General features: G+C 40.8%; 1 protein-coding gene across 9 annotated transcripts in view; it reads right to left on the reverse strand.

The window, feature by feature from the left end:
- The window catches only part of TSPAN9 (tetraspanin 9), a 183,160-nt gene that overhangs the window by 8,208 nt on the left and 158,751 nt on the right, over positions 1-16,201 (reverse strand). For all 9 annotated transcript variants that reach the window (XM_040574395.1, XM_040574434.1, XM_040574409.1 and 6 more), the window contains 2 exons: positions 2,418-2,609; positions 756-830 (listed from right to left, as the gene is read on the reverse strand). In XM_040574395.1, the coding sequence (XP_040430329.1) occupies positions 756-830; positions 2,418-2,609 (267 nt within the window). The remainder of the gene's footprint in view (positions 1-755; positions 831-2,417; positions 2,610-16,201) is intronic.

The following is a 16,201-nucleotide window of genomic DNA, read 5'->3' on the forward strand; positions in this document are numbered from 1 at the left end:
TGGAAGTGGCAGATATCATAATGACAACGTGGGAAGAGATAAAATCTGGTAAGAGCTCAGTTTTAAAATGAGTCTGGATATGCTCATAGCGTAAGGCTCTGTCCTGTGTTTGGTAGAGCCCTCTGATTCCCCAAGGGTTTTCCATTCTTATCTATCTGCCAAGCCAGTGAGCTGTACCTGCTCCTCTTAATCTTTACTAGATAGCCGGCTAACTTCTTACAAATGGGCTTTATGAAAAGCTGTCTATTGATCCTCTCCCCAGCCTTGTCAAACTCTCTGGGACAGCCCAGTCAAGTGATTCAGTTGGTGGCATCTGGAATCACCTGAGAATACCCCAGGCCTTGCTCCTTGCTCCTCCGGTGCTGTTGAAGGGTTGGTCCTAAGAGGATAACCAGGTCCAAACCAAGACCTTCCACAACCCAGGTCCACGAGATTATCAGCTTTTTGCAGAGACATAAACCAGCTATATTCATGGGTATCTTAGCTTTAGGAGAGGACTAAAAAGCAGGCTCTGGACCATGGTTTTATTTCAGGGAGGAAACTGCAAATCTCAGTATGTTCTTCTCTCCTGTTTGCCCTTCTCATCACTTCCTTCCTCCCCCAGAAGCAGCTTACAGAAAACAGCCAAGGTCTCAAGGTTAAACCTTCACCAAAGTGAAGAGCAAGGAAAACCCACATACCTTCATCTAACAAAAGCAAACTCAACCTGGTTTACCTGTTAGTACAGATAATTAATCTGTTGCATATTTGCTTACCTTGTCCATATAAACAAAGAACAAAATGAGTAATATCAGCTCTGTCAGGAGAATTATCAGCAAAACGATGAAAAACTAGAACGAAGAAAAAGAGACTGTGTATACACACTTGCCAAATAGAGAGCTGGAAACTGAATATTATTGGCCTTGTCCTTCAAACCTTTCCTCTACTGCCAAAAATATGCAAGCTTGATTTCAAACAGGTCAGACATATTAATACTATATTGTCACTAAAGCTTCTGTAGGTCTATCAATGAGGAAGCTCACCGTGTAGTGGTCTCTAATTTTTTTTTTCCCTACTATCAGTTTTCTTGTTTCAGCAATGCACTTAGCCCAGTCTCTTTCCTTCAAACAATCTACAAAACAGATGCTAAGCCCACTGCCACAGAGATCAATGTGATATGGCATGGCAGTGGTTCCCTATTAGGTGGGAACAGATCTGACTACCTATTTGTATACTCATTACTCAGCACTTCTTTCCAACTGTCTGTAGTTCAAATCTCTCTCTGCAGGGGGCAGAGAGAGATGAGCTTCAGCAGTTTCTAATTGATTTTCATGTCCAGTAGCAGCCTTGTAGGTACTAGTGGTATGACATATAGCTACAGCATCCCTATATAGGCACTGGGGGAGATGGAGTATGAGATGCAGCAAGCTCTCTAATCAGTAACTCATGGTAATCTGTATCAAAAGACTTCTGCAGAGCCTTGTAAGAATATAAACACACTCTTAAAAGAAGAACAAAAAGTTTCTGTTGGTGTTGTAGTTCATGTGCATGAACAACGTAGATACCATTATTATTCTCTATTTCCTTTCCTAGCCGTATGACAAAAACAAGCAGCAGATAGGCAACAAGTGCACATTTCTTCTCCAGTTTAATTTTCTGAAGTGGTCTAGGGAACACTGCTCAGCTGTTCCCCAATACCATAAAAGGGAGATATTTACACAAGAAAAACTCATATGCTCCTTAATGTCATAGCACCTCTGATTGAAAACTGCAACTGAGTTGGAACCTGTCTGCTTTGGAAGCACTCCTCTCACCTTCTCCTCAGGGTGAAGAGGATCATGATGAAACCCCCTGGATTTATGCAAGAGGAGTGACCCACAGTGTGTTTTCTGAGAGGGGTTCCCAAACTCTGTGTTTCTGTGCTGGACAAAGGCTGCCAAGGATCTTTTTTTTTTTTTTTTTTAAACTGGTAATACCAAGCAGAGATGCTGACTTCAGGTCATATGCTTTCCACTAGCCTCTGACACAGGCCTTATCTAAAGTAAGGCAAAGTAGAAAATAGCCATGAGCAACTGTGAGTGGCATCCAAAAACAGCTGTGCTTAAGATTTTCCAGTCAATCCTTCTAAAAGACATTTCCAGAACGGCTATCCAGTTGAACCCACAGTTCATGTTTAACCATTCAGAGGTAACTGATAGTAATTTGCTTTGTTATCTAATACATAAGTTTACACAGTAACAAGGCTACATTTGCTAATGCACCAATATCACTGTGACCAAACCTGTGGAATGTCGTATTGTAATCATACAGAAGACAAGGTTAAGGAATATGTTACAGTGATCCACAGGACTACTTTGCACTGGTGAAAATGTTTTTAAATAAAATAATCACAAAACAACAGTAACTGGTCTTAGTGAAAAGAAATATCAATCTCTTACACTCAGAAGTAGGCACTTGTTTTCCTTGATAGCACCCAGGCAGCCCAGAAAGCCGGTCACCATGATGACTGTTCCAAAGGCAATGACTAGGTTGGCAGCTGAAAGAGATGGAAAGCTAGGAGAAAATGTGGCGAAGTTTCCTTGTGACACTGACAGCCAGATGCCCACGCCCAGGAGCCCACAGCCACATAACTGCAAAGAGATAAACAAAAGAAAGATTTCACCATTAAAATAAATGGCACTGACTCCTTCACCCACTCTCAAAAAGGAAGGAATTTCTCAAGTAATTTCCCAGGTAACTGCTCTGCAGTAATGCTCTTACTGGCTTGGTACTGAAACAACATGAAACTAAATGTTTTTACCTAGACTTGGTCATGTAACTTATACTGATAAATCTGTTCAAAAGCCACTGGATGGCAGAACCCTATTTTTAAAGACTCAGCACATGAAGCCAGGGCTAACAATTTATCTCCCAGCAACACAGCCCAATACAATTTTTCTGTAGGAAGGCAAAAACATTACTTGAAAGAATGCCGCATCACACACATTTGCGCAGTCATCCACAATCTCTCAGAGTACCACCCCCATAGTTCCTCATCCTAGGACAGGCAAGGAAGTCATGGAGATAAATATGATCAACATCATTTCAATAAATATTTGTCATAACTTTCCATTGGCCAGGCCCAGTAGCCTGGTTGTGTTTTAGGATTAGTTCTTATAGCTTTCCTGTTGTTTGACACTGCTCTTTCCTCCTGCAATTCTAAAATTCTGCTGAAGACAACCACGGAATAACTCCTTTCAAACTGCTGTAGTTATTGGGTCAACATGCCAAACTACACAGTGTGATTACAGTTCCCTTTAGAGATTTTTCACTATGAATGTTAGTGCATTATTCAGTTGTACCCCAGTGTCTGCACTGACTACGTTCTCGCTATGGCTGATTTCACAGACCCACTGGGCAAGCTAAGGCAAGTTCTCCATTTCACAGACATTTAACTTCCCAAAGTAAGATTTGTCCATACCAAAATTACATTGAAAGTTCAGATTATATAATAAAATCAGTTGATGGTGGCAATATTAAACACTAAGGCTCATCTATGCAAACAGGATGATCTACAATGACAGAAGAGAGTAAGTAGTCAGGAAGATTTGCGAGTTGATGAAAGATCCTAAAAACTTTCACAAGGAGGCATCCCTTTCCAAACAGTGCTAACATACTCTTAGCATACATCACATTTTATTTTTCTTCTCTCCAGAGGAACTCCTCAGCTTTTGTGCTTTCTTCTCTGTACCTCCTTTACCAACCTACTGAGTAGCTGTACTCTTGATGCTAAAATTTATCCTTTGACCTTAGGTCCCAGACCAAATTATCATTCATGCTCTTTAAAAATATCCCAGATAATTTCACTGTCTTGGGACTGAATTGCATATAGCCATACCAACCCAAGCTTGCAAAAATTCTAGCAGTAAAATAGCTTTCTCTGACACTTTATTCTCTACCAGTCTCATTTCTGATACAAGGTAATCACTGTGAAAATGGTCTCACAGCTATTTATTCTCACTGGATCCACCTCTTTCCCTCTGGTACAAATGAATCCTGGATGATGAAAGAAGCAAAAATATTTTAAGTCATTTTATTAATTCCCTTTCACTTTTTCTATCTCACCAGACACAGCTGTCCCTAATCTTGTTTCAGTGCACACTAACTGAAGTTTTGTAAGATATTAACTTGATTGTCCGGAAAGACAAATAAAGGGATTTTTCAAAATATTACAATGCATTAACTGCTCTGTTGAGACCACAATATACTCTATTAAGCAAATGAGTTAAAGGAGGAAGGGGAAGATTCAAAGCTCAGCAATTCCATTCATTTACTCAGAGGGGCTCAGATTTTGCCTTTGCAGTTTTCTTACATGAGTTACAGAAAGAAAAAGAAAATAAAGGAAGGACAAAAGAGAAAAAAGAGAAAAAAAAAGTAAAGAAAAAATAGAAAAAAGAAATATACCTAATATTTGGTAATATACAGAGAATAGTTGGACTAACACCTTGTGTTGCTATTGGTATGGGCTTGGGAATGTGATGCTCCTATGTCTGAAGAGTAACCTGTCACTCCTGGAGCTGTTGATCCAGTCCTTCCCAGAGAAAAGTAATATCTGCACAGCTTCCGATGGCCTGATAAAGGCCATTTCTGAAATTGCTCTGAATGCCTTGAAGGGGAACATTCCATTAACACCTCACCAGACACACATACTGAAAAAGGGCCATATGTCGATTAAAAGCCTGAGTATCGAAAATGTGTCCTTCAAAAGAAAGAAGTGTCTGGTGAAGCAAACAAGTAGGTTTATTAGTTTTCCAAGTTTTGTTCTTCTACTTATCACAGGGCTTTTGGTAAAGCAGTGATGGAATACGTGGAGAAAATGTATCTGGTGCCTGCAGATCAGCTGGAACAGTTAAGGGTGCTACCATCGTTCCAGGAAGACAAGAGGGCTGACACTATCTACTCTGGATGCTAGAATGAGGGATATTCTCCAGAAAGCACGCTTAATGGCCAACAAGAAAGCTAAGGTTTATACAGCTGTTTTTTAAAAGTACTTGGCATATGTGAAGCAGAGCAATCAGGAAAGGGGGGAAAAAAATCATTTTTTTCTGGAAGAAAACAAGACAGAAGTGGAAAAACCTCTGTAGACTCCTGAGGACCCCAATCTTGTAGTTCAGGAAGTGCTGGATAATGTGCATCCCTGATATTGCAAGAACACACATGTGCTACTAGGTAAACTATGGCAACATAAGCATATCTCTTCTTGGGACAATCAGGGAAGTTTTGCATACAAAGGAGATGTCCTCAAGGAGTCCAGCTTACTTGTTTGGGTTGGATGTGTCCTCTAGATTTGTGCACCTTGTAATCCTGAGAACACCTAAAGGTTAGAATGCCATAGTTGTGGTGAATGAGCCATTTTCTTTCTTGAGTCATACAGATATCTTGGAACAACTAAAAGTGACTGAGGAGGGCCAAGATGCACTACACACACAACCTAAAAAGAGAGATACCTAAAGCCCAGTGGTTCACCCTGTGAAGTTTACTGTTAAAAAGAAAATATTCATAAAATCTTAAACCTTTGCTGTCTATGGTGTCCATTTAAAGAAATATGTTGGAAAGGGGTGGGGTTAAAGAACACACATATCCTTGTGGTTGGGTTGAAAGTTTTATTTAAAGCATATATTTATGAAAAAAGTTTCAAAAGATGTAGGTCTGGTTGTTCTGAAACATATTTTCTGTTGTATGGAAAGCTTCATATTCGTATTTTACAAAACATATACTATCTGGTCATTTTGTACTATATCACTAGCATACAGTTTAAAAAGCTGTTCAAAGGTTATGTACAAAAAGACACAATGGTATCCATAAGCTGTGGACAGGGCATGCTGCAGTTGCTCCGTCTGGAAAGCAATACCTAAAGTGTTGTGTTTTAAGAAGGACATGATATTTTCAGGAAAGAGAGTACTGTTTGGACAGTAGCCATACAGGTAAAAAGAAAAAGTGCATGGTTCTGATCGGTGATGAAAATTGCCAGCCAGTGCTCTCCAAGAAGCTTCCATGCACCCAGTGGAAGGCCCTTCTCAGTCTGATGTACTTGTAGGTAAACCTACAGGGGAGGCTGGCCCTGCCCGCCTATCAGAATAGACCACGTGACTGGAAGAGGGGAGCGACTGCCATGTCAAATGGCTGCCGAGGCTGCTGGGAGAGGGCACAGGGACTTCGCCAGAAGGTGGGGCAGCTGCCACTGGCTAACTTGTGAATCAGCGGTACCTATACTACTCAATCTCTGAAGAGATGAAAGTCTTCAGTCCTGCTTGTGATCCTGCTTTTTGCCCTGCTCCCTCATCATGGGATCCTGAACTCCACAAGGCCATCCCCAACCAGTTCTTCCTTGTTTATAAGCAACATGTCCAAAAGAGTACCTTTGCTTGTTGACTGCTCAATCACCCGTGTCTCTTTTTCTCTTTTCAGAAATCTCTTAGATTGCTTGTGCCCTGCTGTGTTGTCCTTCTCCTTTGAGAGACGCCCACAGAGGTATGCTGGTTCCTCACAAAGGGCAAAAGAGCTTTCCCCATAAGGCTACTAAAGCTAATAGATTTGTTGTGCTCATTATAAATGGTATGACTGATGGATTTTTCACAAATTAGGAAGAACACAGTAGATGAGGAAATTATCATAGAAGTGTTGCTTAAAAGGAATTTGTTGAAGTCATACTGAAGTGATATATCCTGCATATCAGTGGTAGCTGTACTACTGATCTGTTTGTAAGACTCCAATGGGATACAGCCCTGAAGAGAAGAGAGTTCCAAGAGAACTGCTGATATTCAAGGATCACCTTCTTCATGCTTAAGAATGGTCCAGCCCAACAAGCAGGAAATTGAGCAAAGGCTACAGAAAGTACACACAAATGAACAAGAAATTCCTGACTAAACTCAATCATAAAAGGGAAGTGTACGAGATGTGGATGGAGGGACAGGTGATACAGAAGGTATAAAGAGACACTGTCCAGACATGCAGGAAAGAGACTAGAAAAGCCAAAGCCCATCTAGAGTTGACTCTGGCAAGGGATGTCGAGGACAACAAGAAAGGATTCTCCAATAACATGAAGAACAAAAGGGAGGCTTAAGGAAAATGTGGGCCCACTTGTAAATGTGACAGGGGCACTGATGCCAAAGGACACTAAAAATGCCAGGGTGCTTGATGGTTTCTTTGCCTCAGTCTTCACTGTTAAAAGCAGGCTCCTGAGGCCAGAGTGAAAGTCTGGAGAAGGACTGGGTGAGGGAGCAGTTTTAACAAATTGGACATACATAACTCCACAGGGCCTGACAGGAAGCACCCAGAAGTCCTAAGTGACATAGCTGATGTCATTGCAAGGCCACTCTTGATTACTTTTAATATGTCACGGCAGTTGGGAGATGTTACCGAAAAGACTATGAAAAAACAAATCTCTCTCCTATCCAAGAGGGAAGAACCAGGGAACACACTGGCCAGTCACACCTCAACCCTGGGAAGGTGATGGAGCAACTAAGCCTGGAGCCCCTTTCAAAACACATGAAGGACAAGAAGGTGGTTGTAATTAGTCCACATGAATTTACTAAAGGGAAATCATGCCCAGGTAGAATGTGCCATTATTAAACGTGTCCTTGATAATAGATATGACAACAATAGTTCTTTAAGGACACAATAACAGAGCTTTTTACATATTCCTTGTATTAAACCATTTTTTTTCTCAATAGTAAGCAAAGGTTTAGTAGCAGAACAAGACTCTAAGCAGTTCATCATAATGAATGAAAATCCATCAGCCTAACAACGTAGTTCTCAGCATTAAGCCCTGTTTCCTAAAACCATGTAACTGTCAAGATACCTTTCTGTAATGTAGAGTTTGGGGATTAGGCTCAGTCTCTTTAAATCATGCAAATGAGCCTATCTATGCAGACTTGAAATTGAAACCAGGAAGCAAATTGCAATGTTCTCTTTTACTGCACAATTTTTTGAAGATACTTGTTAAAAGACGCGAGTTTAAAGTTTTTCCCTACGTAATAACATTACTTCAAAAATGGAAATTGAACATCATTTTAAGATGTTTTTATTGTACTAATTATTTCCATAAAATTAATTTTGCCTGAAATGAGAATCCAATATGAAAATCAGCTGGATAGGAAGATCTGCTGAATTCACCTGCTCCACAGAAACATTCAGAGCTAAATTTGATAGCAAGAGCAAATAGGCAATGCTGCTTAATCCCATTAGAGATGCAAAACAGAAAAAGAACTGAATTTTGTCTTTCCTGGTCTTTGAATAATTAGCAGAATATTCTACTGCAATCCTTAATCACTATCCCAGCATAAAAAAGTACAAGGTTTGTAGATGTTAGAAAGAATGATTTGGCTAATAAAGATATTTTGATTCATCTCTTTAATAAAGCCTCTTTCCAAGAACATTTGATACACAGATTGAAAAACAGAACTCAAGTGTTTGGACATGTTAAGTAGACTTCTCAACTCCTTATTTAGATAGGATCGGGAGGAGATATTTTTACTAATGTGGTTTTCAGAATAAAAATGTATCTGTGAGGACAAACAGCACATGTAAATTACACTCCAAATTCCAGTATATGAAAGCCCAAAGAGAAATGTATCAGACAAGACAAAAAAATCCTTCTTTATTCCAATGGGAGAAAAGCAAAGGATGCCATGATCTATTGAGTTCCCCCAGTGTTGTAGCTTTAGAGCAGCTGCATTAAAGCCTTCTGAAAACATAACTGTATGGTTGTTTAAAACTATAGGTCAAATTTATATACTACGTATTTGCACAAATGCAAGGGAATGTGTCTGTGGTACTTTCTTCTGAGTTGGATGTCCCCACCTATTTATTCATGAGCACTTTCTGCACCACAACCTTGTGGTCAGTTCACTGTCAAACATACATTTGTATGTTCAGCATTCACTGGCATCACTTCAAGAAATCGAGGCAGCTGTATTCATTACGTATTATTAGTCTGCCTATTTCTTCCCAAGCCAATCTTCCTGAAGCCTGTTTATCCTCTCGTGTGCTTTAATACCAAGTAAAAGTAGTAGTTACAGAAAATAAACAAAACAAAATAAACCACCCAAAACCCAAACCAAGCAAACAAACAGATGTTTCAAGGACTTGTTGGGACAACAGTCAGCAACACTCATCCAAATTTGTCTAGAAAGTACTGAGGAACTTTCGAGCCTCAAAGAAGTTAACATGATTTAAGATGCTCTCTTGAAGATGTACCACAGGGCACAAGAAAAGTGTTCAAACACTGAGAGATCTTCATCAGCACAAAAGATGCCAACAGGTGCTTAAACTACATTTTGCAAATCCACTAGTATCCTTTGCTTTCAGCAGTTGGAGGTACTTCTGAGACGAGATGCAAGGAATCAGTCTGAAGAAATGCCTACAGGAGTGGTTTGTGAAGCAGTCACAGTATCTGTATAAGTAAGTCATGTACTAAGTTGGACCACTATGAGCATTTTCCTCTTGGTCAGTTAGTATGCTAAAACAACACAAAACTATAGGAAATTCACTCTCCCTTCTGATTCATGACATCTTCTGGCACCACTGATAACTGACTAAGGAGTAAAAATAAGTAAAACTGGAAGTCAGCATGTCTTCTGGTCCCCAATGAACCTGTATTTTTTAAGCTTTTAGTAAAATCAGCATGTCAATACTAAAATATAAGACGCAACGGGAATGAAGGCAGGAAAAAAAATGAGTTGTTTACCCTGACCATTATCTGTTCTTCTTGGTGTTAAATTACAATTTTGTGTTAAAAAAGTGATGATAATAAAAGGTGAATAGCTTTGCTCAACATTCATTGGGAACGAGATAAGCAGGAACTATATTAGATATACAAAAGAAGAAATTGTATTACAACTGGCTAGTTCAGTGCAGATTTAATTTTTCTTTAGTAGTATTCAAAGCTTATCCTCTCTCTTCAGTAGTATGTTGTATTTCGAATCTTCTGCCTGGCAAATAACATCACCCAAATGAACTGGGAACACCTCTGAAATATTCTTAAGTACTCTGGCAAGAGATCTTCAATTAAAAAGATGTTACATGTTATCCACCCATTGCCTGGATCATCTCTATCTTGTTACTTTCACAGACTTAAAAAAGCAGAGGCAAATCAAACCTTCCACCTCTAGCCTGCTGGCAATATTAAAAGGCTGAACCAAATTTCCCTTCAGAGAGCCTGCTAACAAGAACTGACATTAGAAAGGGGGCAAATAAATAAGAGGGGGTAGGAGGGCAGCCATATGCTACAGTGAGAAGAGTTATATCCATCCAAGTAGACAGATGACTTGTCAGTGAACTGAATCTCACTTTTCTGTCCACAGATCTGTGTTGGGAAAATGAAAGACAGGCAATCACACCGGCTCAGGAAGAAACATGAAAATTCAGTACAAAGAATCAGCCAATTCCAGGTAGATAAATACCTTTGCTATCTCAAAACAAATAAATGAGAGTGGCATTAGACTGCTTAAATACAGATTCATGCTACAAACTGTCTTCCAGTCCTTCATTCCTTCCAAGAAAAAACAGCAGAAAAGCCTTTCATTGTCTTGTCTGAAAGGAGGCTGAAGACTACTTATTATGTAATTAAGAAGAAAAGGAAATGCTCCAATTTTATGTAGAATGCTCTAAAAATATGTGCCTGCAAAACCCGCTACAACAACAAGGAACCAGCAGAGAAACAGACGCCAGTATGGTTTAGTTAAGGCACTACTGAGGCCAGGTCTGATCTGCTCAGTGTTGAGCAACTTCCATGATCCAGCTACCATCAGAGCAAACTGCACACATATTCCTATTGTACCTGGTTCTATATGATATGTATTAGTATTCCTGGAACTTTCATTCATAGAGCCTTTGTAAGAGACAAAGAATCCGCAAACATCAACATTAAAACATTTCGGAAATAGCTCATACAAGAACTGTGTTATTGGACTTTTTCAAATACCAAGGTCCTCTCACATTGACATAGACAGAACTGAAGTAAAGAAGAGTATAACAAAAAGGATGAGAAAGACATGGGGCTGCTTCATCACCATTATACAACTTTTTTTCATATACTGTGACAAAACAATCTTTGTATCAGAAAAGCTAGACAAGGAATCACTGTTCCCAGATAAGAGATGCAATGTTATTTTGGAATCTGTAACATTGGAAGAAGAAACTGGGACAAGAGAATGCCTAGCCACCTAACTCTAAATCTCAGCAAAGATTAACAGGTCTTGCAATTACTTTACACTAACATGCAAGTATTCGTGACGTGTATATATTTAGTATTTAGACAGGCACTGCCAATAAATCAGAGACAGCAGAGTTTGTGATGAAGTAATTTCAGAAGAACAGAAAGAGGTGGACCTAAAAGGGTCAGCCCCAGAAAAGGTGAGAGAACGCTAATAGAACAGGAAGACAAACAAGGGTATATGGAAAGTGGAAGCTCACGTATCTCTCTTTTCCACATGCCAGACTAAAGAGGAATTGGGTCAGCAAAGAAATATCCAGGACCTTAAGGATTCATAACTGAAAAATAACTTTGAATACTATCACAAGTGGAGAGGGACTGTTTATCAGGGAGTGCAGTGATAGGACAAGGGGTAATGGATTTAAACGAAAAGAAGTTAGATTTAGATTAGATATAAGGAAGAACTTTACTATGAGGAACAGGTTGCCTAGAGAAGCTGTGGATGCCCCATCCCTGGAAGTGTTCAAAGCCTGACCAGATGGAGCTTTGGGCAACCTGGTCAGGTCTAGTGGAAGGTGTCCCTGCCCACTGCAAGGGGGTTGGAATTAGATGATCTTTAAGGTCCCTTCCAACCCAAACCATTTTATGGTTCTATAAAGAATTTTTTATGATTCTATAAAGAATATTTTATGATTCTATAAAAAACATTTTATGATTCTATTCAACTGCCTCCTAGGCTGCATCAAAAGAGGTGTGACCAGCAGGCCGAGGGAGGTGATTGTCCCCCTCTGCTCTGTCCTCATGAGACCCCACCTGGAGGACTGCATCCAGGCTTAGGGCTCCAAGCACAAGAAAGATGTGGACCTGTTAGAGCAAGTCCGGAGGAGGTCTACAAAGATAATCAGAGGGCTGGAGCACCTCTCCTATGAAGAAAGGCTGAGAGAGCTGGGGATGTTGAGCCTGAAGAAGAGAAGGCTCCAGGGAGACCTCATTGAGACCTTTCAATATTTAAAAGGGTTCTTATTAAAAAGATGGAGAGGGACTCTTTACTCAGGTAGATAATGACAGGACAAGGGTGAATGGTCTTAAACTAAAAGAGGATAGATTTAGACTAGACATTAGGAGGAAATTCTTCACTGTAAGGGTAGTGAGACACTGGAACAGCTTGCCAAGAGAAGTTGTGGATGCCCCATCCCTGGAGGTGTTCAGGGCCAGGCTGGATGGGGCCTTGGCCAACCTGATCTAGTGGGTGGCATCCCTGCCTATGGCAGGGGGGGTTGGAAGGCAGGGGTTTGGAACTAGATGATCTTTAAGGCCCCTTCCAACCTGAGCCATTCTATAATTCTATGATTCTAAAGGGACTCTGCAAGCAGAACATAACACCTGATGTCCCTGACACCTAAGGAAAAGTGACAGGAATGGCTGGCTGATCAGGGATTTTTCACCAACCATCAACTTCATAATTTAAATCAAAAGCAAGAAACTGAATAAATCATGGATTTAAACTCTGTCTAGCTTTTGTATTCTTCAGTCAGATTTCTTCAGTAGTTATTTAATGAAACTTTTTGTCAACAAGAAGAGAATCTTTGTATTCTTAGTCAAATTCTTTTTATTGTTACTATGTTAGGAAGCAGTGAATGATACGTATTTTGTTTTAATATATACATATATTTTTCTTTCATGGTAACTGAATAAACTAATATGTCATTGTCTTCACATGTTCAAAGAGAGAAAGAATTTGTCTGCTTTTTCAGCTTCCAGTTTTTCAGTACTAAATGAACTTGACATTGAAAAGCTTTGCTTCCAGCTGTTAAGACTTCTACCTGTTTTTTTTTTTTGTTTTGATTGCCTTCTTTGCAGAAATTGACAGCAAGTATGCACTCCTTGAAAATTTTTATTTAAATTTAATTTTCAGATATTATAGTTATAAAATGGGCTGTCGAGATTTCAAAAAGGCAGAACTTTTCAAAAGAAAAATTGAGTTAAATTAAAAGGTACAATGTAAATCTCTTTTTTCTTCCTCCAGCTTAAAAACATGGACTGTTACCAATTAGCAAAAACTGGAAGGACTCTCCTGCCAAAGCATGAATGAATTCTAAAAATCAACAAATTCTTCCTTTCTTTTTCCTGTTGCTATTCACAGCTCAGAAATAGTATCTCAATGGCTCAAAACTAGCATACTTTAACCTTAAACTCAGAGTGTAGTGAGTTGTTTGTTTGTTTTCTCAAGTAGTACACTTAGTATCATAAAGAAATTTGCTAAATCAAACTTTCCTGGCCTTTGAGCTATTACTGTGCTTTTTCCTTATTTCAGTTGCAGGCTAATTCCAGCCATTTCATTCTTATCTTTCTCCTTACATTTCTGCAGAAGATTCTGTGTTAGTGATTCTCTCCTTTCTGACAAACAGCAGCTCTTTCTCTCTCTCCCTTTTCTCTTCAGTTTTACTCATTAAACATCATCCTACATCATTCTTCTTTCCTACATGATGTTGTCTCACACTCTTTCCTTTTCTGTAGTATATATAAGTATATATATAAAAGATGACTATATATATATTAGATGACTATGTATGTATAGTCTTCTGTACTGCATTATGTATATATATAAATGTAAACATATAAGGCTTATTGTATCCCTGGCTCCATTAGACAAAGTATTGCCTGCAGGTCGAGGGGGGTGATCCTTCCTGTCTGCTCAGTACTGGTGAGGCCAAAGCTGGAGCACTGTGTCCAGTTTTGGACTCCAGTAGAAGAGAGACATGGATGTACTGGAGAGAGTCCAGCGAAGGGCCAGAAAGATATTATGAGACTGCAGCACCTCACCTATGAGGAAAGGCTGAGAGACCTGAGTCTTAGCCTAGAAAAGAGAAGGCTCTGAGGGGGAGATCTCTTCAATGCATATAAACACCTGAAGGGAGGCTGCAAAGAAGAGCCTGGCTTTTTCAATGAAGCCCAGTGACAGCCCAAGAGGCAATGGGCACACACTGAAACACAGGAGGTTTTTGTCTGAACTTCAGGAAACACTTTACTGTGCAGGTAACTGAGCAATGGAACAAGTTGCCTAGACAGGTTGTGAAGTCTCCCTCCTTGGATATACTAGAGAGCCATCTCAACATGGTCCTGGGCCACTGGCTCTATCAAGTTGGTCCTGCTTGAGCAGGGAAGTTGGACCAGACCTCCAGTGGTCTCTTCCAACCTCAACCATTTTGTGATTCTGTGACATCCCTTGCCATCTCTTTTTTCTGTTACCCACACCTATTCAATTAGTTTAATTTGCATAGCACCCTGTCTTGAGAGGCCACAAAGAAGGCACGAAGGGTGTTAGTCACTGGAGACTCCTCTCTGAGAGGCACTGAGGCTCCCATTTGCCATCCAGACAATCTCTCCAGAGAGGTTTGCTGCCTGCTGGGGCCTGTATTCCTGATATTACAAAGAGGCTACCAAGTCTGGTGGATCCCCAAAACTACCACCCCTTCCTACTTTTTCAAGTAGGATCAGTTGACGCTGTTACAAGGAAACTCTGAAATATCAGAAAGGATTTTATGTCCCTTGGAAAGATGTTGAAGGGATTGGGAGCACAAATAGTGTTCTCCTCTGTCCTCCCAGCTGGTGACTGGGACCCAGGAAGAAGGAGACGAATGGGCCGAGTGAATGATTGGCTGCGAGGCTGGTTTTGTGCCAAAGGTTTTGGGTTCTGTGACCTTGGATGCACTTTTGAGGGACCGGGCATGCTGATGCCAGATGGGGCACATCTGACCAGGTGGGACAAGAGCGTTCTGGGCAGTAAGCTGGCTGGGCTTATCAGAAGGGCTTTAAACTAGATGCGGTGGGGAAAGGGGATGCACCTCTGAGTGAAGAAGAAAGCATACCTGAGAACACTATCACTCTAAGTACCAGCAGGGAAATACTTGTGAACTATCCCAATGCAGTCAGGAAGGGTTCTGGAAACGTGGTACGACCGATTGCCCAGCTGAAGTGCCTCTACACCAACGCACACAGCATGGGAAACAAGCAAGAGGAATTGGAAACCATGGAGCAATTAGACAAATATGACCTGATTGCTATCACGGAAATGTGGGATGGATCACATAACTGGAGCATTGGATTAGAGGGCTACAAACTCTTCAGAAGGGATAGACAGGGAAGAAAGGGAGGGGTTGTTGCCCTCTACATTAGGGAAGGGATTGATTGTGAAGAGTTGCCTCTGAGAAACAGCCACAGACAGGTTGAGAGCTTGTGGGAGAGAGCTAAAGACAATGCCAATAAAGGACAGGTTGTAGCTGGGGCCTACTATAGGCTGCCCGATCAAGGGGAACCAGTGGATGAGGCATTCAGGCTTCAACTACAAGAAGCGTGGTGCTCGCACGCTCTCATCCTGATGGGGGACTTCAACCTGCCGGATGTCTTCTGGGAAAACTAGACAGCAGGCTGTAAGCAATCCAGAAGATTCCTAGAGTACACTGAGGACAACTTCCTGGTCCAGGTATTAGACAAACCAACCAGAGGAGAAGCGTTACTTGACCTGGTGCTCACCAGTGCAGAAGAGCTCATTAAAAAGGTCAAGATTGGAGGCAGTCTGGGCTGCAGTGACCCCGCCCTGGTTGAGTTTGTGATCTTGAGAAATTAGGGCCTGGCAAAGAGCAAAGTCAGGACCAGGGACTTCCGAAGAGCAAATTTCAAAGTATTTAAAGACCTAGCAGATGAGATCCCCTGGAACACCGTCCTTAAGGACAAAGGAGCTGAGCAGATCTGGCAACTCTTTAAGGATGTTTTCCTTAGAGCGCAAGAACTCTCCATCCCCTTGCATAAAAAAATGGACAGGGAGGGAAGACAACAGGGATGGCTGAGCAAGGACCTGTTGGTCAAACTGAGGCACAAGAAGGAAATGCACAGGCAGTGGAAGCAGGGACACATGGCCTGGGAAGAGTACAGGGATGCAGTCCGGATGTGCAGGGATGTTCCGGGGTGACCTCATTGCTACCTTTCAGTACTTAAAGGGGACTTATAAAAAGATGGAGAGCGACTGCT

The sequence above is a fragment of the Cygnus olor genome, chromosome 1 (assembly GCF_009769625.2).
Source record: "Cygnus olor isolate bCygOlo1 chromosome 1, bCygOlo1.pri.v2, whole genome shotgun sequence".
Lineage (NCBI taxonomy): Eukaryota > Metazoa > Chordata > Aves > Anseriformes > Anatidae > Cygnus > Cygnus olor.